Here is a 24,652-nt window from a genome sequence, read left to right as displayed (position 1 = left end):
GCCTAAAATACACTAACCATGGTTATGTAATAATAATTTACTAAATTACCCTCACTTAATTTATTGAATGATACCTACAATAACCAAAACCCTCATCACTTCACTGATGAAAAACGTTTAAGTTTTTACTTGTTCGATCGCTCAAACTCAAGTGCAATTATCAAAAATTCATCACCTCAATCATCTCAATCAGCAAAAAAAGGCCTAATTTCTACAGTTACAAGGTATTTCCTTCTTCCTAAATTTCAAACAATGCAAAAAACAAACTTTCTGCATTAGATTGCCATGGATGCCCTGTTTTACATATGAACTAATGTTGATGAAGTATGGTTTGGTTATTATGTATTAAGGATTAATCAAATTTTGTTTTTTTGTTTTGCTATTGTGTTTTGATTGTATTAGTAAGTATGAATGCATGGTTATTGAATTGAATATATGTATCTGTGCGTTTATCAATTCAATTTCTCTCCTTTTTTTTTCTTTTTTTTATATAAAAAAAAATATTCTATTTTAAAGATTGTATATTTGAAATTACCAATTTATTTGGGTATTTAGAATTATATTGAATTCATCTATAATTTTTTTCTTTGCTCTATTTTTCATTGAATGTAATACAATTAGGGTATTCGATTTTTTTTTCTCTTGAACTATGCAAGTTGCAATTGAAAGTCATTTTTATTTGTTTGAAAATTGCAGAATGGGTGACGAAATAGTGTTGAAATTTCAATATAATAGTGGTGATGTTACTGTTGTCGTTGATGACATTGATACAATAAACCTTATTGATGTGGTTATTGAATACTGGGACAATGCTGTTAAACATGGTATAGTGATGCCTAAATTTCCTAGCTTTAGATATGTGCATGAGATGAAATACCACTATCTGAACACTGATAAGGATTTAATGAGGATGTTCAGTGAGTCTGCTGGAAAAAGTGAGATTTACATATGGGTCTATGATGAAGATAGTCCAACTCAGGTTTTTAAAGATGCTAAGAGTGTAAGGACGACAAGGAAAGAACAAGAGATTAAGGAGAAAAAAGATGCAGAACTTGTCGAGTTTTCAAATGCTAGTCATAGTGGGATTGGGAGGCATAATGATGTCGTTATAGTTCCAAAAATATCTGAAATAGGTAAGCCTTTAAAATTAACACCCAAGAGAGGAAAAATGTTAGTGTCTGAGGGTACCATCAATCCAATTCCAAACCCTACCATTGGCCAAAATAATGAAGGTATTGAATCAAATCAGGTTGATTTGGATGCGTTGGATGATTTGAGTCAAAAAATAAGTCCTGTAAGGGCTAGAGGGGGGAGAAGAGACGGAAGAGGTGAAGGGAGAGGAGGGAGAAGGGGAGGTTCTAGGGGAAGAGGAAGAGGACAATCTAGAGGTTTTGAGTATTGGTTGGGGCTTGAAAATGAGGCAGGAGCTAGAATTGGTAATGTAACATCTTAAACTGAGCATAGACAAGCTATTATTGAACCTGATTGACCTAAACAACAACAACTGTTAGTTGTGTCATCCCTTTCATCTAAAGCCCTAGTTATGAAGAAGAAAATGCCAAAGACAACAGCTAGGAGGAAGGGTTTGATAACTTCAACTTCAGTTTCACCTTCGGTTGCTGGAACATCTAACATGCTTTCACTTGAAAATCAAGATCTTGATGATGAATATGATCCAGAATTCTCCTTCTCTGGCACAGACAATGAATCTTCAACTGATGGTGATGAAATTGTAGATGGTGATGAAGATGATGGGCAAACGAATAATGAAGCTGATGGGATTGTTGTTGTGGATAACTATGACCCATATGCTGATGATGTTTGGGAAGATGATGGTGTAGAAGATGATGGGGATAGAAATTACTTTGCAAAGCTATATAAAAATGGGGAAATGTTTGATAAACAGGAAGATGGTAAGATAAGATTAAGACCATGGCAACTTTTCTACGACAAGCAACATTTGAGAGATGTAGTCAGGGACTATTGTATACAATGTGGCTTTTCAGTGATTGTTGATAGGGCAAACAATTCAATTTACACTGTGTATTCTTCTACAGAGGGATGTGAGTGGAGGCTACATGCTTCTAGATTAGCGGATGGTTTCACTTGGGCTATAAAGTCAATAAAAAATGGAGAGCACACATGCTTGGGTTTGGAAACTAGAAATCCAATGGCGACTTCAAAATGGGCTAGTAGAGTGCTATTAGAAGACATTAGAGCCAACAATGATATTCTGGTAAGGCATTGAATGCATTACTATGGAACAGGTTTAATGTTCAAATGGCCACTAGTACATTGTATAGAGTCAGAGCTCGGGCCTTAATTGAGATACATGGTGGCTATGATGACTCATATTCTTTTTTGCCTAGTTATTGTGAAATGATCAAGAAAACTAACACTGGTTCAAATGCTAGTTGTGTGTGGAATCCAAACACTCATGTTGATAGGCCTTTGGCTTTTGTCACAATATTCATTTCATTTAAGCCATGTTTGGATGGGTTGAAGAATGGAATTAGAGGGTTTGTTGCAGTTGATGGGACACACTTGAAAGGAAATTATGGGGGTGTTCTTCTTTCTGCAGTAGCACTAGATGGGAACAATGAGTTGTTCCCATTTGCTTGGGGGATTGTTTCTAATGAAGATTCAGACACTTGGTGCTTCTTTGTGCATCATTTGAGGGATTTACTTAGGTCAACTGGAAGAAGAGATAAATGGTGTATCATTTCAGATCGGCAAAAGGTTAGTCTCATTAAGTTTTCACTTTTAATTTGTATTTCATTTTAATTTAACTAAATCATAATGTTAAATAAATAGGGAATTGAAATTGCACTTGACAAGTTGTGGCCAGAATTAGATAGGAGATACTGCACCAAACATTTAGCTTCCAATTGGAAGAAAGCATTTCCTGGTCCATTAATGCTCTCTTTATTTTGGAAAGCGTGTGGTGCGTGTTCTGAGCTCACCTTTAAAAAAGCTATGGAACAAATGGATAAGGTTGGAAAAGGAGGAAGGTTATGGCTTGCAAAACTAGGCAATCAATCTCGGTGGACAAAGCATAAGTTTAACGTTTCAACAAAGTGTGATGCAAATAAGTCCAACTTTGTTGAGAGTTTTAATGCGACTCTTGGTATTGACAGATGTAGACCTGTACTTACACTTTTAGAAGGTAAATTATCGTATATATGTCATCTTGAAATGCATTATGCAAGATTTCATGGCTTGTGTTAACAATGCTACATTGCGTCATTATTTGTTGTAGGTATTCGAAGAAAGACTATGGTAAGGTTGGCTTCTAGAAGACAGAAGTGTGAGGAGTGGACTAGAACTGACATTTGTCCAAACATTGTGCAAAGAGTTCAAAAGTTATGTCATGACTCAAGGACCTGCCATTCATATTTGTCTTCCTTTGGTGAATTTGAGGTGTTTGAGGGTAAGTCATACCTACCCGTAAGCTTGAATAACCAAACTTGTGTTTGTGGACAATGACAATTATCTAGGATTCCATGTAGACATGGAATGAGGGCCATATTAGATTCTAAGCTTGACCCTCATGCTTTTGTTGATGAGTGGTACTCTGTTAAAAGATACAAGGCAACATATTCGAATGGCATTAAATCAAGCAGGAACAGGAAGAGAGATGAAACAAAAGATAGGAAGGGGAAGAGAGCCAAAACTGTTAGGTGTAGCAAGTGTCAAGATTTTGGGCATAATGCAAAGACTTGTAAAGGAGGAGCTACTGCAAAGCAAAAAGTGGGGTTCGAGTAAAAAGAACATGGCAAAATCAGATGCATCTTCTCAATGTTCCTAATGTAGCAGTAAGTTCCCAACCTAAAACAACTAGAGGACACACTTCAAGGCTGGCTACATCTCAACCTCAACCTATTGGAGTAACTAGATCGGGATCTCTCTTTATGTTTGCATCTCAACCAAGACAATTATAAACCAGTGTCTTATGAATAATTTGTGTTTTGTTTGGTAGAACATGCACTATTATGAACCAATTAGTTAAGTGGCAGACCATTTTTAAGAAATTTTGCATTTGGCTTGAATAAAATTTTGTTGAATGAAATTTGAATGCTGTTATTTTGTTGTTAATTTACTGTAATTAAGTAGTTTGCTGTTATTTTACTGTAATTTTGTTGCAGGCTGATGGATTCTTTTGATTTAGTTGTTATTTTGTTGTTGGAGCTTTTTTAATGTTGTTGCTTTAATTAATCTGTTTATGTGATCTGTCAGCTCTTGGAGATTGACAGGCCTATGGCTTCTCAAAAATCTGATCCCGAGTCCATTAAAATCAAAGTAAGGAGATACTTCAGACCTAAAAACATCTCAGTTAAAAAACCACATCACTCTGAAATTCGTGAGGCATAATTGTTCAGTGCATATGTGTCTTTACCTTGTAAACATATACAATACCGTATGAATTATGTACTGAATATCGCATTATATATTTTCTTCTAATTTGCTCTAATTTGATATTTAATTGTGCCAACCTTTTGGCTATTGCTTGCAAGTTGCAGCCTAATTATATGTATTTGATAAAGCTCCCTGATGGTATTGGACTTACAAAAGGTAGTATACTTGTATCATTCAATAAATTAAGTGAGGGTAATTTAGTAAATTATTATTACATAACCATGGTTAGTGTATTTTAGGCTAATATATCACATTTAATAAAATAAAGCTATACAAGGGAATAATTGTAAAACTAATGCTATTTAAGAGAATTTGACAAAAATTTTGCTACCATAGAGAATTTACAAACTTTTATTGCTACCAATGAGAAAAACCAAAAAAAAAAAAAAAAAAAAAAAAAAAAAAAGTCGAATTTATGATTGACATAAACTACATTACTCATTATAGAGACAACTAAACAAAGCACCGTACCCTCAAGGCCTCAAGTAAGCTTCCCTGCACTTGGCTGGCAATGATGGCACTCCGTATAAGTTAAGAAGATGCCAGAAATCACAGCTTTGTTATGAATCAAGTGAAGCAAATCCACGCATTTTCCCTCAGAAATGGCTTCGATTACGCCCAAATCCTCATCAAAAAGCTCCTCAAAATCCCCAACATTTCTTATGCACACCAACTGTTCGACTATATTCCTCAACCAACAACCATCCAATTCAACAAGCTTATTCAAGCTTACGCTTCCCATGGTCCTCAACAACAATGTTTCTCTCTCTATTCTCAAATGTATCAACGCCATTGCTCCCCTAATCCTCAAACTTTCACCTTCCTTTTCGCCGCCTGCGCTTCGCTCTGTTCTCCTCACCTTGGCAGGATGATCCACACTCATTTCATCTTATCTGGGTTTAAATTTGATGTATTTGCAACAACTGCATTGGTTGATATGTATGCTAAGTTGGGTTTATTAGAATATGCTCGTAATCAATTTGATCATATGCAATATAAAGATGCACCCACTTGGAATTCTTTGATTTCTGGGTATGCTAGGTGTGGAAAGATGGAGGAAGCAGAGAAATTGTTTCAGTTAATTCCATTGAAAAATGTGATTTCTTGGACTACAATGATATCTGGGTATTCTCAAAATGGGCAGTATTTGAATGCTTTAAACACCTTTTTGTCCATGGTGAAGGAAGAAGGGTTGGAGCCTAATGAGGTTAGTGTAACTAGTGTTCTTCCAGCTTGTGCTAATCTTGGAGCATTGGAGATTGGGGAGAGGATTGAGAAGTATGCGAGGCGAAACGGTTACTTGGATAATCTGTTTGTCTGCAATGCCTTGTTGGAGTTGTATTCAAAATGTGGTAAACTTGATAGAGCAATGCAGTTGTTTAATGAGATTCGCGACAGGAAGAATCTGTGCTCTTGGAATTCAATGATGATGTGTTTTGCTATACATGGAAGACATGAAGAAGCTCTTCATTTGTTTCGTTTAATGTTGAGAGAAGGGATGGTGCCCGATTCTATAACGTTTGTAGCGGCTCTAATGGCTTGTACACATGGTGGCAAGGTTGCTAAAGGCCAAGAATTATTTGCATCAATGAAGGATAAGTTTGGTATTATTCCAAGGTTAGAACATTATGGTTGTATGGTTGATCTTCTAGGGCGTAAAGGGAAGCTCAATGAAGCTTATAACCTTATACAAACTATGCCAATGAAGCCTGACTCTGTGATATGGGGCACCCTTTTGGGGGCCTGCAGTTTCCATTGTAATGTAGAGGTGGCAGAGAAGGCAGCAGAGGCACTTTTTGAGCTTGAGCCGTGGAATTCAGGGAATTACGTCATTCTCTCTAACATATATGCTTCAGTGAAAAGATGGGATGGGGTGGCAAAGCTGAGGAAGATGATGAAGGGAAGCCAAATTATAAAAGCAGCTGGCTATAGCAGTATTGAAGGGGCAGATCAAATTCATATGTTTATTGTAGAGGATAAATCACATCCAAAGTCATATGAGATATACACCGTGCTGGAAAATGTATACCATGAGATAATGAAGAGTGGAGATGATATTGAACTGGGTGCTTAATTTCATAAATTTCAATACAACAAAGTTTTCTTGTGTCATCTTTATTGCTCTTACCATTTGTCTTGCTTTTTTTTTTTTTTTTAATAATTTTTTTGGGGCATTTATCTGACAATTTCAATGGACATACATAAGGGTGTTGGTCAAATACAAATGGAAGCCAGGAAGAAATCGTGACCTCTGATGGATCAGATAGTTTTTGGCTGGTATGCAGCGTAACTTGTCATTGTAACTCGAAGCATATGCAATATGCAAGTAGAGCTTTAATACAACTGTCCACAGGTAAATATAACTCATCACCACTGTATTTTAGCTTTATTATGCAACAGCTGAAATATCACTGAAAAAACTCAGGCATTTTTTATAAATGCTAGGTTTGGAACATTGAGCGTTCACTTTATGCTAACTTGCCTGGAAAAGGCAGTAAATAGAAAAGGAAAAAAAAAAAAACCACATTCTTTTGTTGTTAAAATGTACATGGACAAGTACTACTAAATCTACATCTACACATATGCTACAGGACGTAATCATATGGAAAAACAAAGTTATATATATTGTGCCATGCTTTTCATATCCATTGCAGGGCTTCCGTCTGTTAGTTCCCAAATGCACCAGAACAAAGGCTTACATTGCCTTCACCTTCACCTTTGAAATCTTTCGTCGACTCCTTCCTACTAATTTGAGAATTTCATCAAGAAGGATCACTGGAGCAGAAACAATGATGACTAATAACCACTCAGCAGAAGTCAGTGGAACTATACCGAACACATTTGCCAGTATGGGAACATACATTATGAGACAGTGAAGCCCAAAAGAGAAAGACATGGCAATCAACAGCCAAGGGTTTCTCCAGGGTGGCATTGTGATCAGACTGTTGTCTTCAGAGAGGGCGTTTAAAGAGTTGAACATCTCTATTGCCACCAAAACAGAAAGCGAAAGGGTCATTGCCTTCACTTTACCAACTGCAAAATAGTCACATGGATTTGTGAAGCTTATAATGTGCCCCCCTGAAACTGTGAATGGGGAAGCGGTGAAATTTGACCATGATGAGCACTCTCCCCAGTTTTGTAGCTGAGACATTTGTATGAGTGTGTGGCCATCGCTTATGAGATTGATACCCAGAAAAGAAGGTTGAGTAAACCATAAGACAAAAATTCCGACTGTTGCCAAGCCAACATAGGACCCAATCACCTGGTACAATGAGAAGATCATCAGTAAAACATAAGGAAATTTTGCATCCTTCATGACATATTGACATATGGCCTCGCTCCTCTGCAGCTTTTGATGCAGGGAGTAGGAGTGGCAGCATCAGTAACCTAGTAAGGGTCCCTTTTTCTATTAAGATAAAGACTCTTAAAGATCCTTAGGGAAGAGAATATCCCTTATGAAAGGGATTAGTGAAAAGAAAAGTAAGAAAAATTGAAGTATGAAATAGTTTGTTAATACGCACCAGGTATCGGAAGAGAACCCAGGAATTGATTAGAGGATCATTACTTCTGCGGGGAGGTTTGTGCATGATGTCTACATCTGCAGGGTTGAAACCTAGGGCTGTAGCAGGTGGGCCATCAGTGACCAAATTTACCCACAAAAGCTGTACTGGTATCATACATTCTGGAATACCAAGTGCTGCAGTCAAGAATATGGATATAACCTCACCGACATTGGATGATATCATGTACCTGCACATAGACAAATGAGAAGGGATTTGAACATTGATAACCTATCCAAAGATAAAGCTTGTAGATGTTAATATGAAGCGCAGCTGTATAGTACCTAATGAAAGCTTTCATGTTGTTGTAAATTGAGCGACCCTCAGCAACAGCAGAAACTATGCTACTGAAGTTATCATCAGCCAGCACCATATCTGCAGCTTCTTTTGCCACCTGGATCGTTGTGTATTTTAGTTTTAGTGCATAAATATGAAAATAGATGGAGTTGATGTCTTTCTTAATTGGATGTGTCAAGAATGAAGTGAAGTTCAATGTAGAGTTCAATAAATTGCGATTTCCTTCTGGGCAAAAAGAAGAAGAATGTGTGTACCTCAGTTCCAGAAATGCCCATTGCAATTCCTATGTCTGCAAGTTTTAAAGCAGGAGCATCATTGACACCATCTCCGGTCATAGCAACAATCTCTCCACTCTCCTTTAGCATCCTAACAATTTCTTGCTTGTGTTTAGGCTCAGCACGAGAGAAAACCTTCCCTCCAGGTCTAGAAAGAATTTCAATCTGTTCTGAAGAGGAAAGTGCCATGAATTCTTTGCCAGTAAAGCTTCTTCCCTTCAGTTCTTCACTGTCAGCAAACAACTGAATTTCTTGACTGATGGCCTCAGCTGTAGACTTGTTGTCTCCAGTAATGACGATCACTCTGATTCCTGCTTGTTTACAATCACCCATTGCTTGTGGCACTTCCTCACGTGGTGGATCCTGTTGCATTTTAAGCCTTAGAAGAGTATAGGGAAGAATTTGAAACAGTAACTACTAAATACGAAGGACGATCATTATGTGAAAAGAAAATCTCACCCTTATACCAACAACTCCCACGAAAACAAGGTTGCTCTCAATTTCTGGGTAGCAAGCAGGATCAAGGAGCTTCTTATGGGCTGGATGACTTGCGTTCGAGTAATCAGAAAGCTCACCCAAGTCATCCTTGTATGCCAGTCCCAGACATCTCAATCCCTTTGAGCTCATCTCAAACTGTCTCAACAGCAACAATTGCTTGCAGGATTCATCAATTGGAACCATTGATCCATCTGCTAGTTGAACATGTGAAGTGCGCTCCAATAAACTCTCAACAGCGCCCTGTGAACTCCTTGCTTTTAATTTCAGGAAAAGTTTACAGCAAATGAGAAACTATAAGCTAGCAGCAGATGTAACTCACCTTAACAAGTAGACGGTTTTGACCAGTTGGTTCTTGGACAATGACACTCATAGACTTGCGAAATCGATCAAACTCCAGTGTTGCCAACCTCTTCGACCTCTTTGCCCACCAGTCACAGCAAACTGCCCATGAAGAGATTTATATGAATATTACTCTATTTAATTAAGACCCTACTGTAGTGTTGTTGGAGGCCATTTCTGTAATTCATGCAACTACAATTAAAGTAAAAGAAAAAGATAATATGACAAGAAGACAAACTGCTCACCTAGTTTGACTGAAGTACGATCGATCATATAGTTTGCAGCAAACTGCATGTCACGGATTTTGTTCCTCACCTTAGCATCAGGAACACTCATTTTCTCGACTAAAACCTTAAGTGCTGCTTCAGTAGGCAAACCGGTTGCTTGGTAAGCACGACCGTTGCAGAAAATCCCAGCATCATTGCAGACAGCAGATATTTCTGCCACAGCTTGGAGGCTTGCGTCCATATTATAGCAATTCCAGTCCACTATTCCTCCATCCTTTGGATCATATGTAGTCCCGTCAACTTTAAAAACTCGGGAAGTTGTAGTTTTTCCTCCCAGGGTGAAGAACTCAGTCACAGCCATCTGGTTGGTTGTCAGAGTGCCTGTTTTATCCGAGCAAATAACGGTGGTACACCCTAAGGTTTCTACACTAGGCAGCTTTCTAACTATTGCATTCTTCTGTGCCATCTTCCTTGTGCCTAATGCCAAACAGGTTGTGATGACTGCAGGTAGGCCTTCAGGAATGGCAGCTACTGCAAGGGCAACTGCTATCTTAAAATAGTACGTACACTTCTCAAAAGAAAATCGGAAATTTGTTGGCCATCCATTCACAACATCCCAAGATAGGAAGTATTTGTAGTTGATGAGCCAAACAAGAAGGCAAACAATTCCAATAAAAGTAGTGAGCCTACTACCAAACTCGTCGAGCTTCTTCTTCAAGGGAGTCTCGCTCTCATCTAATGAGGCCTCATGAATCTGAGTCTGAATCTTCCCAATCTCAGTCTTCATCCCAGTATCAACAACAATAGAAAGACAAGCCCCATTGACAATCGTCGTGCCTGCAAAAAGCATGTTCTCCTTTGCCTGCAATTCACAGTCATCTAGGAAAACAGGCAAAGTGCACTTTAGAACAGGCATAGATTCTCCTGTCAATGAGCTTTGCTCGACCCTCAAAGTCGAGGTTTTCAGAGCAGCAACTCTCATATCAGCAGGAACTTTATCTCCCACTCGCAATTCAACTATGTCACCCGGGACTAGCTCCCTTGCAGGCAAGTCCGGGATAACATAACCATCTCTTACAACCTTTGCAGACTCACCCTGCAAGTCTTTCAGTGCTTCAAGGGCTTTCTCTGCATTAGTCTCTTGCCATACCCCAACAATGGCATTAAGAATAAGGATCAACACAATTACAAAAGGCTCAACATAGGCCTCAAAACCGGTCTCACCGGACTCCCGGCCATGTAAATAAGCAAGTATAAAAGAGATAAACGCGGCCGTGATCAGTATCTTTACAAGCATATCATCAAATTGTTCCAACACAAGATGCCATAGAGGCTTCCCTTTTTCCTTGTCCAACTCATTCCAACCATGCTTCTCCCTTCGCTTTTCGACTTCATAACTGCCTAAACCCTTGTCTAGTTTGACATTGTACTCTTTCAAGCATTTTTCAACAGACCAAGACCAAGCAGGAAATGGTTTTTCTTCCATTGATGTTATTGCTACCATTGCAAACTCACAACCCAACAAAGATTCTCGATCTTTCTTAACTTACACTTCTTAAAATTCCATCTTTTTTTTTTCTCCTGCATTAATGTTTATACAAAAAAGGAAAATTACTCAGATCATATGGTATACTTGATTTTCAAACATATTTCAATTCTTTGTTATAATCAATTAATTCTGTCTTTGTGATGATTATAATGTCAAACCAAACCAAAGTGAAGAATCCAAAAACGTAACTCAGTCAAAAACAGTTTTATGTCATAATCAAACCAATAAAAGTCGTATTAACATAATAACTAACTAATGTTACCTTTGAAATTCAAATTCTAAACTTTGCTAATGAAGGAAAAGTCTACAACTTTATGTTAAATTCACAAAATATGAATAAATCCCATAAAAGAAATCAACAATTACACAATTCTAGTAAAGACAAAAAAAAATAGAGAGAAAAAGAAAATACTTACCAGGAAAACAGAGGAAACACCATGGAAATTTACTTGGTCCAACAAAATAGGAAAATTTTGTAACCAATATATAGCCCCAAAAAAAAAAGGTATAAAAAATAATGAAAGCAACGACAAAATTAATTTTTTTAAAAAGGATTAAAAGAATTAGGTAGTGATTCTATGTCATAGAGTGAGTAGCTTGCATACAAAGCATTCTGAATTTCTGATGAAGTAAAAAAAAAAAAGTAAAATTGTTACTCGTACGAAAGAACAAAATTCAAAAAAAAAAAAGAAAGGAAAATAGAAAAGGAAACACTGCTGGATTAGGAACTGTCGAGGATGGTTCGTTTCTTTGAACTTTAGCTTTTGTGTTGTTTCATGTTACGGAGTAATTGGTTTTTAAAAAAAATAAATTCAGTTTAAATTTTGAAAAAGTTGGTAAGCATGTTCTAAATTGACAAAAATACCCTCCATATTAGTGTTTGACATTATTATCACAAGAAAGATGGAAATATAAAATGTAGTTGTACTTTTGGTCTTTAAGATAGTTGGACATTAATAATTTAAGGGCACCAAGCCACCAATTGCAGCACTTTAGAAGGGTGAATAGGAAGTTATTTATGTCTTTGGATTTAATTAATGATTGGATGGTTGCTTGACAACCCTATAATATTGGATTGGAGGAAAATCAATTTTTTTCAAATTGGAAGTACCAAATCCTTGTGTCCTTATTAGAATTAATAAGACACTTGATAATTTGTTTCTTGTTATATGACAAATTAATCCAATGTTATTCTTTTAACTTGCTTTGAAACCCGCATTTAGAATTAATTCTCTTCAAAATAAAGTTTAGCCGACATATATTATGAAAATTACTTCTTAACATGTTGTAATCTCTTTCATAATTAGATATAAGGGACAAAATTGATACATTTTAGACTCCCTCCCACAAATCATTACGTATGTAATTTTGCAGATAAGAAGTATCAAGTATTGTACTAATTATGATGAAGTATTGTACTAATTATGATGAAGTATTGTAATTATGTTTATTTGGTCTATTTGAAAACTATAAGTGTCAAGTTGAATTTTGAAGTAACAAAAGAAGGCATGTAAGGCCCTGTTCAATTGGTCTTAATTATACTTATTTCAGGTCAAGTTTAAATTAGTGAAAATAAGTGAAAATATTTTTTTTAAAATCAAATAATTAAAACGCACCCTAAGACGTGATTAAATATCCCGATGACTCCATCACGTAGTTATAATTGTGAATCTCTCTGCACCAAAACAAAGAGTGTCCATATCTATGAGTTTAATTAACAATGAAACAAATCTTGCTGCCTACTGTTCAACTCATCGATATCAAGTCGCTTTTCAACAACTTCATATACTTGGTAATTAATTACCATTGTTTATATTTCCGGGAAACTTCCTTAGTCAATATCAGGAAATACGTATATATGCTACAACACACACTTTGGACCAAGTAATGCGAATTAGCATAATTTAATGCAGAGTATGCATCAGCAAAAAGAATTGAGATTTTGAGTAAAGTCTTCTGCAATTAAAGAACAGGGTGTATATAAGTATATTCTTTTTTTTGTAATAAACCGTTGCATATATACTTGAAATAATATGTTCTGATTGTAATAAAGTCATAAAATGATCTGAATAAAGTCATTATGGTCTAATTTGGTTTAATCCACAACTTGTTTTAAGGAAACTCAAACCATTAATTTCATACAATTAGTTGCTAAAGTCATACGATATATTGTGCAGTGTAAACTATAAAAGAAAATAAAGTAGTATTGTAGTTAAGAACTTAACAAGCAACTATCCCATCCACCAGTATCTTAACATGTACTCCATATTTGATTACACTGCAATATTACAAGTATTTACGAGTATCAGTATTAACTATTATAGACTCTATCATCATGCGAGCTAAGGGACCTTTTTAGATCGTAGAATACATGTGATTTAAGGCCAACTGAGATCATTTGGATGGTCATGCATGGTGAATTGGTGATTATAATTTAGTCTCGCAATTATATTCATATTATGCATGTTCACCATATTTTTATTTGTTCACCATATTTTTATTTGTTCCAAACAAAATAATAAGTTTGATTATCTCAAAATATTACTCATGGTAGAGGTTTATAATTGCTACTCCGTAACTAGCTAAGTAGATTATCTAGTACTAAAATAATGGAGTACGATATAAAAAATTTAGATAATATTATGTAAGTCACTAAGAGCATGTTTGGTATGGGCTTTTTATAGGGCTAGTAACAGAATCGGGTTACCATTTCCGTTAGAATATGTTTGGTTAAAGAGTTGAGTAATAGAAACCGTTTCCTTCCTCTAACCCATTCCACCACTTTGTTTCCACTGTAAAACTTGGGGAAACAAATCCCGTTTCTTTCCTCTATCTATTCTTTATCCTCTCATACAACAGATCACCCCACAATCCTCAACTTAGATCGATCGAAGCCACAAATTTGCTGAAGAACCCTAAATTTTCGTACTTCAAATTATAAACTTATTATATCCAGCTAATTATAAACTTACCCAGATATAAGTATCACGGGTTGTGGGCCATTTAAGACTTATATAATTACGTATCCTTTAGATGTTAAGCAAGCGAGCTGAGGGCAAAAAGACTTGCAAAAACTGACAAAGTAAGTTTGATGTTTGCTTGGATTAATGAGAGAAGTCTCTTTTATTCCTTCTCACTGACACTAAGCGTGGCACAAGTCGAACAACTTTTGACACTCATCAGTTACAATCAAATGAAAGGCAGCTTCAGAGAAACTTGATACGCGGAGTATCATACTATCATTATCATATACTAGTACTAATCGGTGGTACGACTATGGAGTTACAGTTAAATAATTTTTGAATTCTAAATAATTTGACATATTTAGTACATAATAGTACAATTAATTAAGTACTTCAAGTAAGACTAATCTACTATTATAGTTATCTTGTTCGCGGCTAATTGTATTTTGCAAGTAAGAAGACATTTGGCCCGTCATTCACACAAGAGGTGAATTTAAAATGTCTTGGAGACTTGGAGTATAGAATTAAACGAATTAAAAAGAATTGAAAATTAAATAAAATAATTAAAAAAAAAAAAAAAAAAAAAAAAAAAAAAAAAAAAAAAAACCTTTTATACTTTGTATTCAATTCCATAGTTGATTTGCATGCATGAGAATACCTTTTTTTTTTAAAACAAACATGCATGAGAATATAGGGCAAAGATAAGTTGCACAAATGAGTCAATTGACCATCAAAGACAATAGTAACTCATGTAAATCAAGCTTAAGGGTGTGTTTATCCCTAGTCTCGAGGAAAGTTTTGAGTAGAATCTTTAACAAGACTCATGCAATAATAAATGTTATTAATTAAAAACATATTAAATCATGCAGGCTCATGACACTTAAATAGGCCCATATAAAACTTGTCAAAATTTAATTTTTGCTTCCATTCGTTTCAATTTAATTAACGCGTTTAATTTAGGTACACATTAACACATATTAAGGATCGGAGAGGGAATAATAAAGCAAGTTGGTTACACTAGAAAAAACAAGGTATAAAACTTATCCAAAAAAAAAAAATAAACGTGTTAGCTAATAATAAACTTCCTTAGAAGTACTATATGTCAATTAAAAAAAGTGGAATGCTAAATACCGCCATCCAAATTTATCGCCATTACTAAACCCAAACCCATCTTTGACCCTTATTTTTTTTTCTCCCTCTCCATAAACACCAACCACTCACCTTTTTTACCACACAACCACATATTTGGGGTTTACTAGGAAGAAATTGGCGGCGAGCCCAGGCAGCGGCGGTGGCGCGATCTCAAGCGGTGGAGGCGGCGCGGACTTAGACATCGGCGACGGCGACAGCTACGGCGGATAGGGGGTAAGTAATTTCCGATTAGTTTTTTTTTTATGAAATAAGTGGGTGGTAATTGGAGGTGAAAACCGGTTGCCAACACCGGTAACCGGCGACCAAATTCGGTTGACCGCGCCGGTAATCGGTTTTCGGGCAACCGGTTTTCACCTCCAGTTACCGGCCACACCATAGTAATTTTTTTAAAGAAAATTGAGCAAATTTTGAATTAGGCTCCAATTACCGTCCATGGTAACCGGCTTTGGCCTCCCGTAACCGGTTTTGACCTCCGGTTGACCATGGTAACCGAAGCCCAAAACCGGTTACCGTGGAGCTCCGATTGATACTTGATTCTTTTTTCATCAAGCCACCTCGATCACTATCCCTTTCTCGTCGACTTTTGCCGTCGTTGTGGATGTGCGGTGTAGAAGGTGGTGGTTGATACGGTTGTGGTTGATGGACTAATGTTACAGAATGAAAATGGGGAAAAAAAAGTAAGGGCAAGATTGTCAATTTGCTTGAAATGATGGCGGTGGCGATAAATTTGGACGGCGTTATTTAACACCCCTTAAAAAAATGGAGGTAAGTATAACACAACTTAACCTCTTACATTATCATTGTTCCGTGTAGCATGAATATACATTAACCTCTCCTTCAAATAAAATGCCATAAATTCAGATGAATAAAAATCTAAGTCCATTTTACACATCTAAAGAATTAAGATGACTAAACAAACCTTATTGACACAAATTAACTCCTAATCTCTTGTTAAAAAAAAAAAAACAACTCTTAATCCAACAATTATTACAGGTCGGTGGGAAATTTGGGCTTTTTTTTCGCAGGCCTATTTAACTAACGTCATCATTCGTCCAACATTTCTTAAACTCTTTTTCCCCTAAACAAGAGTACGGAGTAACAACTATTTGCAATTAGGGTTTTTTTCTCTCAATTCATCTTCCATTGAATTTATCCAAGGTAAGCTAAATCAACGTTTGCTAGTATGAAAAATCTATGATTTTGACTGTAATTTGAGTTTAATCGATGTTTAGTTAACCAATTGTGCGGATAATTTCTGCAGTTTTAGCATTTCAATCGACGAACGATGAGGCCTGTTTTCGTTGGAAATTTCGAGTACAGTACTCGTCAAACTGATCTTGAGCGACTTTTCTCCAAGTATGGCAGAGTTGAACGCGTTGATATGAAATCTGGTAATTTCATTTCACCTTTTTTTTTTGGTCAATTTTCCCTTTATTTTTTCTCCGAAATTCCTTCTACTAGTTTTAAATTTTATTTGTGACTTAGTTTGTTGAATTCACGTTTAATTTTGGTTTCAAACTTTCAATCCTGAGAAACGAAATGTATGGAGTAATGTAGCTTTTTATTTGATAAATTATTGCTGTTTTTTCTGCAATTAGACCATTTTAATTTGAGCTTAGTTTAAGCTTTCATCTTGACCTGCTGGTGTTTAATGTTTGTGTTGCGTGCTACATTGGACTGTTCGAGTCGAGTTCTCGTGACTGCTGATGAAAGTGGTCTATTAGATCTAGTATTTTGGTTTTAGTCCTGAGATTGCTATCACGCATGCAAATATGCTAACTGTGGTAGAATTTTCAGTAGTTTCACTGAATCATTCGCATGTTGGCAATGTCGCGAATGAATTTTATAATTGCTGCTTAAAGAGTTCGTAGTTATTGGTACTTTTATGAAGTGTAGTAGTATCATTTACGAATACATATCCAAGTGTTTGAAACACCATGGCTAAAGATTTAGGCCCTGGGAGGCTGGGAATTATACTTTAAAGAGTGGATGCAGTCACGAGGTTATCAGGACATGCTCAAGTGTTTGTTCATTCTTGTCAAATAATTATCTGATTCCTATTTATGAGCATAGTTAGTGTATGGCTAGCTGAAGTTTTTGAAGTGTGGCACTCTGGCATATTGGCATGTATTTTCTGCCTATAGCACAGTGTCAAATTTCCAGCACAAGTACTTCAGAGTCTGTGATGACGTACAGGGTTGGAGCAACCTAGATTATGAATAGGATGTTTGCCAATGGAGAGTTAGGGTAACTTAGTGTACTATAGGTTAGTTATTTAAATTTCTCACTTGTTTCCCGTGCATTTGTGGAAATTTGGCCAGTACTTCTAGACTTCTAGTAAAACATATGAGCATAATATGTGTCATATATAAAGTCTAGCCATCATATTTGTCATTGGCTATTCAAGTTCCAGTTTCTTTTGCTCATAGTTGTTGATTATCTGGCTCTTTTTATTGATGCTTGGAGCTTTATTTTGATATATAGGGTGAATTATGCTAGAATGTGGCCCTACATGGGAATTTACTCTTTGAATTCTCATCTTAGCTTTATAATTTATTATGAGAGAGTGTATATGTAGCTGGCGTAGTTCCTTTGGTGTCTGGACCATTAGGCTTGCATACTAAACTTAGACCTAATTATGATAATGTTTTACTATTCTGAACTGTAGTAGTATAGCATTATATTGACCTTTTTCTATCAATATAATTATATAAATAATAACAGCATCCTTTACTTGAAATACTGGCATAGTTACATCTATCCTTTGTCTCTTGAGTATGGCTGAATAGATTACAATATTATATTATGGTGTAAATGTTCAGTCTTCCACTGGGGCAGGATTGATGTCAGCCGCAAATAAACAGTTTGTTTGGAGATATACTCCATATTAAGTGTTTCTTTTGACGCAGGAATCTGAGCTTCCATCTGGATTCTACAACACTGCACAAATTCCTTCTAATGGAAAGGAAGCTTTCGTGCTTGTGTGCTTTCCACAAATCAGATGGAAACGTACTGCATTTTCTTCAACCTGATCATACATCCTTCACTCTACACTGCTTTGAGTTATCTTTTTTACAAGAATGATCATCCTTGGCTCAGTCAAATCATGCCATGCACACCACATTTCATCATTCCGGGCTCAATGATTTATGTCTTGTCATGCTTCTTATCCTGAAATCGTGCTGTATGAATTGGAGAAGAATGCTTTGCAATGACAGTCTGAAACTTTGGATTTAGATTTTTATATTGCCAACCATATGCCAACCTTGATTTAGTCATCCTGCACGCTTCTACATCCTTAAGTGCATCAGACCTACACATTTGTTCAGGTGTTGTATTTTCTTATGTTACTGCCTGGCAAAAAAATCATCATTTGGCTGAAGTAACTCCTATGTCATAGCTGTAGTGCCAACCAACAGCTTGTTAGTTCTTCTGCTTACTATTTTTTCTTTATGCAGGGTTTGCTTTTGTTTACTTCGATGATGAACGCGATGCGGATGATGCCATTCGTGCTCTTGACAATGTTCCGTTCGGCCGTGACAAGCGCAGGTTGTCAGTGGAGTGGGCCAAGGTATGTTATTGTTTTGCATGCACATTTCCCTTGTTGAAGTACCCTTTTTTTTTAGTAACTATTATTATTGACCTCAGAAAAGTAATTTGGTATTGCAAATCTGAGTATCTTACTCTCTATTGATTTGGTATACTATGTCATTTCTGTCTCGTATGTTCCTGAAATTTCCCTATTTTTTGTTCTACTCTTTTGACAGATGCTCTTTTTTTCTGCTGGACAAAAACTTTGCCTGTTCTCCGTTTAACTAGATAGAGTAGATACTCCAATAATGGGGGATGTGAATTGATTTCCTTGTAGTAGTATAGGGCTGTTTATGATGTGGCTTGCAATTTATTGCTGTAGGGTGAAAGGGGTAAGGCCCGCGATGGATCCAAGGGAGGAAGAGTCACTAAGACCTTATTTGTCATAAACTTTGATCCAGTAAGAACACGTGATCGGGATCTAGAGAGACACTTTGAACCTTATGGGAAGATTTTGAGCGTCCGAATTCGGCGGAACTTTGCATTTGTGCAGTTTGAAATTCAGGAAGATGCTACTAAGGCTCTTGAGCACACCAACATGAGGTTATTAAGATTTCTTTTTACTTAAGTTGATCATCCGATTTGTACTACTGTACTAGCCATCAATATCATGCTTAATCGTCAACTTTGCAGCAAGCTGTTGGACAGGGTAATCTCAGTTGAATATGCCCTCCGCGATGATGATGAGAGAGATGACAGGCTTCGCAGTCCAAGAGGTTATGGCCGGAGCCCTCTGCGGCGCTCCCCAAGTCCACATTTTCGTCGCAGTAGGCCAAGTCCTGACTATGGTCGACCTCGTAGCCCTGTTTATGATCGATATGATGGTCCAGCTTATGAGAGGCGTCGTAGTCCTGATTATATTCGATACCGCAGGTAGGTCTTTCACGGTTTACTCAAGTTTTTATTAACGTGAAGTGCCTAATTGTTCACAAGTTTTTATCCAAGGTGAATTGTCTTTTGATTGTTAACCAAGTTTTTAACAAGATGAATGGTTTACTGATCATCTTTGTATTCTTATCACAGCCGTTCACCAGTTCGGAGGTCAAGAACTTGAAGCTTCAAGCACTTCATCATGTAGGATGTGGAACAGTGGAAGTACTAGGTTATTGTTCTCTAAGAACTTGAGATGTATTTAGTTCGTGTAATTTAGAATTTTGAAGCGCACTTGTCGACTATTATGCTCTCGTTTAGAATCCTGTAATATATCTTCTGTGGATTGAAACATCAATGACTTAAGTCTACATCTTTGTGAAATATTAATGGATTTGGTCTATTTCTCTGCGAAACTTCAAGGCTTTGGCAAAAATTTATGTGAAATATTATGGGTTTTTTTTTTCTATTTCAAATATTAGATTTCGCCTTACTGGATACTGTTATACTCAATGCCACCATTTGCAATTTGCAACAATTTTTGCGCAAACTTCTACCATAAAGTACTCAACAGCCAACAAAAGCAATGTTAATTCCGAGATTATCTTTGGGTGAGTATTTGTGAACTACAAATAGACAATTCATTCACAAAATGTTATTCATGCATGTAATACAATGTTACCTACATAAAACTGATCTGAAGTCACTAATCTAAGCTGAGGGTGATCGAAGCTCCTCTTCAAGTGCTTTGTCAAGCCACATTTCGGCGTCTTCCATCATCCCAGGGCTTAGCCTTACCATCAGAATGCAAAATTCTTTCTCGTTGAGCATTCCATCCCTATCAAGATCGCCTTCTCTGACCATGGCTTCTGCATCCTCCCTACTCATCTCCCCCATTCCAAGAAGCGCCGAGTTCCTCCTCAAGCTGTCAGACGTGATCATCCTTTTCTCCGGGTCTGCCAACAGCCTAAACCCTCCACACAACTCCGATACAAACGCCTCGACATCAAGCTTGTCAGCCATCACTGGTAAGAGATCCTCATACTCCGTGACATCCTTAGATCCATTCTTACAGTTTTCCATTCTCTTGGAGCAAATACAGCAATATTTGAATTTAGACAAATAGGAATACTTAAAACAATGACTTTTTCAGAGATTATTATATATAGCTTTGGTTGTAACTGTATATGTACAGGTTGAATATGAAGAGTACAGAATTAACAGGTTTCTAGGAAGGTGCAGCAGCATTTAGTGGGACAGATGACTTTGGAATTTTTATTGGTTAAAACGTAAGCATCATGAAATGTATTGGCAATTGGTTAATGGGAATATCATCATCTCTTTGGCAATGGAGTTTCTGTGAACTTTCCTTTTGACAGTATTTATAAATTTGGAAATTTCGGTTTAAAATTTTATTATTGCATCTCAAATTCTCAACCATCCATCTCTTTCACATGACTAACAAACAAAGGATAAAGTTGGCAAGTGTTGGAAGTTCCAATATTGGTCTTTCAATTTAAGGCGTCAAATCTTTAGATTTTATTTGATTGGACTTTTGATGAAACCTTGTTAATTAATGATGGATTTTATGAATAAATCAATATGATATCTCATCTTAGCAACCCTTTGAGAAGGGTTTTAACGGCCTATTTGGTAGATGATACATGGTAAAATACTACATCGAAATAAGTTTGTTAATTTATTAACAAGTTTTCATATTGCTCGATATTAATAAGTTTAAATCATTTTAGGATAAAATCCCGAAGTGATTTTATGACTAAATGATTTTCCTTTATTTCTCCCATTCACTTCCGAGTAAGAATAAATTCCAGGCACGAAGGTCACCATGGCTTGCGTAACCCCAACTCTTGGAAATTGGCGTAAGTTAACATAAAAATAAACTTTTGATTGGATTCTAAGTTTAGAATAATATGTTACCATATGGAAGATATGAGTATATGACCATATCCTCTAGCCAAATTTCATGATTCAAATTAAAAAATTAATACTTGTATAATAATTGTACTTAAAGGAGAGAATTTGTTATCCCTCTTCTCTCCCCATATCTTGTATACTTGTATATATAACCAGTTGGGCTACTCTTTAATACTGATCATTTAAGAATTAGGAGTTCCTTTTAATATTTAAAAAAAAAAAAAAAAAAAACCTTGACATTTATGTAAATAAACTAGTTTTTGGCCCGGACGTTGGATGATGCCCCGGGTCATTGCTTGTATATTAAAAAGTACAACAAAATAAAGTGAAATATATTGGTGGGTTTATAAAAATAATATCATTTGTTTAAATTTTGTAAATGTATTTGAACATCAAAATTAATTATTTAGCATACAGTAATCTAAATGTTATATTGTATCATTTTGTTGTAACTGTTTAAGGGATTTTACTGTCATAATTAATAAATTCCTTTGATTAATTATATTTTGTGGTAAAAAGAAAAAAACATGTAAAATTGTTATGCATTTTTGAGTTACATATTTTAATTAACACCTATATGCATTATTGTTGAGTAACTGAAAGAAACGAAATAAATTTGTAATCATATTATTGTTAAAATATCCACACATAAGTTCACAATCATAATTTTAGAATTTAATTATGAACATAAATAACTGTTTTTAATACAACTTTATTATCATATAAGACGTGTCATTGGATCAAAGTTCAATTTTAATTAATATAAAGGTTACGGCTTATGGGTTCATATATTAATACTAACAAATAATAAATTTTTGTGAGCAAACATATGTAATTAATATAGGTGACATGGCTACACGTGGCAAGATTGGCAACACGTGGAAAGATTACAATCCTTGCCATGAGTTTTAATTAGAGCTGTCAACTCGGGTAAACGGGTTGAATTTGGGTTAGGTAAGAGTGGGTCGAGTCAACTCGGGTCAGGTCAATTCAGATTAATTCCATAACCTATGCGGGTCGGGTTTGGGTTGGGTCATGCTTGAGTCGGGTCACGTCGGGTCATACTTCTTACCGGGTTTGGGTTGGGTTTAGGTCGGGTTAATAACAGGTTGGGTTACATTCGGGTCAGGTGAATAATAGGTCGGGTTTAATTCTGGTTTTCACGGGTTAAAACGGGTTAGGGTAATTCTCAGATCGACTCGGGTTCGGTTCAAGTCAATAATTTGCGGGTTAGAATCAGGTCGGGTCATTATCGGGTTTGAGTCGCGTTCGGTTCAAGTCAATAATTTGCATATTATAATCAGGTCGGGTCATTTTCAAGTTGGGTCATTCATAGGTTCAAGTCGGGTTCGGTTCAAGTCAATAATTTGCGGGTTATAATGAGGTTGTGTCATTTCCAAGTCGGGTCATTCTCGGATTCAACTCGAGTTATGTTCAAGTCAATAATTTGCAGGTTACAATCAGGTCGGGTCATTTCCAAGTCAGGTTATATTCGGGTTGAATTTAGGTCAAGTTAATAACAAGTCGGGTTGATTTTGGGTCGGGTTTGTAACAAGTTGAGTTAAATTCGAGTCAGGTTAGGAACGAGTCGAGTTAAATTCGAGTCGGGTTAAATTCGGGTTTTGACGGGTTAAAACGGGTTTGGGTCAATTTCGGTTCAAGTCGGGTTCAGTGTAAGTTCATTAAATTGGCCGTTGTAAACCGGTACATCGGTACAAGTTGTAAACCGGTAAATTGGCTATTTAAAGGCAAATTGGATGGTTCCACCCAATTGGACTCCAGAAGGATATTAAGGACCATGATAAACATTTCGGCAATTTTTATTCACAGCGAAAAAAAAGTCAAAATTTTCAAAAATTAAAGGTTAATGTCCACGCTTTTTGAGAAATTTTGGAAGTTTCGGGGCCCATGTCGCAAAGTCTTGAGATTTTAGGGGATACATCTCGGGGTCATATAATGCCGTTTAGAACCATTTATGAATATTATATGTTGTCATAAATGTTCGTGGTAAGCTTGATTTTATGAAATCGGTGCAAGTTGTAAACCATTAAATTGGTCGTTTAAAGATAAATAGGATGGATACACCAACCCAATTGGACTCCCTGAGGGTATTAGGGACCATAATAAAAATTTCGGCAAATTTTATTTCCGGGCGAAAAAAAGTCAAAAAATTCCAAAATTGAAGGCTTATATCCACGCTTTTTGAGAAATTTTGGAGATTTGGGGCACGGTGTCGAAAAGCCTTGATATTTTAGAGAATACATATCGGGGTCATATAATGCCATTTGGAACCATACATGATCATTATATGTTGTCATAAATGTTCGTGGTAGGCTTGACTTAATGATATAGGTGCAAGTTGTAAACTGGTAAATTGGTCGTTTAAAGGCAAATTGGATGGTTCCACCAAGCCAATTGGACTCTCGGTGGGTATTAGAAACTATGGTAAACATTTTAGCAATTTTTTTTTCTGAGCAAAAAAAAAGTCAAAAAATTCCAAAATTGAATGCTAATATCCAGGTTTTTTAAGAAATTTTGCAGGTTTCAAGGCGCGGTGTCGAAAAGACTAGAGATTTTAGGGGATACATCTCAGGGACATATAATTCCGTTTGGAAGCATATATGATCAGTATATGTTGTCATAAATGTTCGTGGTGCGCTTGATTTAATGAAATCGGTGCAAGTATTAAACCGGTAAGTTGGTCGTTTAAAGGTAAATTGGATGGTTACACCCACCCCATTGGACTCCCGGAAGGTATTAGGGACCATGGTAAAAATTTCAGCAATTTTTATTTCTGGGCAAAAAAGGTCAAAAAATTCCAATAATATTAATATTTAAGGCTTATATCCACGCTTTTTGAGAAATGTTAAAGGTTTCAGGGTCCGGTGTCGATAAGCGATGAGATTTACGGGATACATCTCGGGGGTCATATTATGTCGTTTGAAACCATATATGATCATTGTGTGTAGTCATAATGTTC

The 24,652-nt window shown here is 36.2% G+C and overlaps 5 protein-coding genes across 6 annotated transcripts; 3 read left to right on the top strand and 2 right to left on the bottom strand.

The window, feature by feature from the left end:
- The first annotated feature begins 2,280 nt into the window (after positions 1-2,280).
- On the top strand, positions 2,281-4,371 carry LOC145640709 (uncharacterized). The gene is made up of 5 exons (XM_081691940.1): positions 2,281-2,739; positions 2,815-3,166; positions 3,260-3,430; positions 3,533-3,750; positions 4,237-4,371. The coding sequence occupies exons 1-5, from the start codon at positions 2,281-2,283 to the stop codon at positions 4,369-4,371; spliced, it is 1,335 nt and encodes a 444-aa protein (XP_081548066.1).
- Positions 4,372-4,978: 607 nt separating this feature from the next.
- On the top strand, positions 4,979-6,617 carry LOC145639685 (pentatricopeptide repeat-containing protein At5g08510-like). The gene has a single exon (XM_081690999.1). The coding sequence runs from the start codon at positions 4,979-4,981 to the stop codon at positions 6,488-6,490; it is 1,512 nt and encodes a 503-aa protein (XP_081547125.1). The 3' UTR covers positions 6,491-6,617.
- Positions 6,618-6,828: 211 nt separating this feature from the next.
- Positions 6,829-12,151, bottom strand: LOC145639684 (calcium-transporting ATPase, endoplasmic reticulum-type-like). 2 transcript variants are annotated; one of them, XM_081690998.1, is made up of 8 exons: positions 11,574-12,151; positions 9,631-11,190; positions 9,366-9,487; positions 9,008-9,286; positions 8,528-8,911; positions 8,261-8,370; positions 7,938-8,166; positions 6,829-7,678 (listed from the first exon to the last, which is right to left on the bottom strand). In XM_081690998.1, the coding sequence occupies exons 2-8, from the start codon at positions 11,114-11,116 to the stop codon at positions 7,112-7,114; spliced, it is 3,177 nt and encodes a 1,058-aa protein (XP_081547124.1). In that variant the 5' UTR covers positions 11,117-11,190; positions 11,574-12,151; the 3' UTR covers positions 6,829-7,111. The 2 variants fall into 2 exon arrangements, with proteins under 2 accessions (XP_081547124.1, XP_081547123.1); XM_081690997.1 differs by having other exon boundaries at positions 9,631-11,193; positions 11,578-12,151.
- Positions 12,152-16,338: 4,187 nt separating this feature from the next.
- LOC145639682 (serine/arginine-rich splicing factor RS31-like) lies at positions 16,339-20,206 on the top strand. The gene is made up of 6 exons (XM_081690994.1): positions 16,339-16,434; positions 16,538-16,667; positions 18,735-18,847; positions 19,190-19,410; positions 19,501-19,740; positions 19,891-20,206. Exons 2-6 carry the CDS (start codon positions 16,562-16,564, stop codon positions 19,919-19,921), a joined length of 711 nt encoding a protein of 236 aa, XP_081547120.1. The 5' UTR covers positions 16,339-16,434; positions 16,538-16,561; the 3' UTR covers positions 19,922-20,206.
- A 149-nt stretch (positions 20,207-20,355) lies between these two features.
- On the bottom strand, positions 20,356-21,088 carry LOC145639683 (calcium-binding protein KIC-like). Its single transcript, XM_081690996.1, has one exon. It carries the CDS (start codon positions 20,818-20,820, stop codon positions 20,449-20,451), a length of 372 nt encoding a protein of 123 aa, XP_081547122.1. The 5' UTR covers positions 20,821-21,088; the 3' UTR covers positions 20,356-20,448.
- Positions 21,089-24,652: the final 3,564 nt, after the last annotated feature.

The sequence above is a fragment of the Chenopodium album genome, chromosome 7, assembly GCF_948465745.1.
Source record: "Chenopodium album chromosome 7, dcCheAlbu1.1, whole genome shotgun sequence".
Taxonomy (NCBI): Eukaryota; Viridiplantae; Streptophyta; class Magnoliopsida; order Caryophyllales; family Amaranthaceae; genus Chenopodium; species Chenopodium album.
This window is presented reverse-complemented; position numbering and strand designations above follow the sequence as displayed.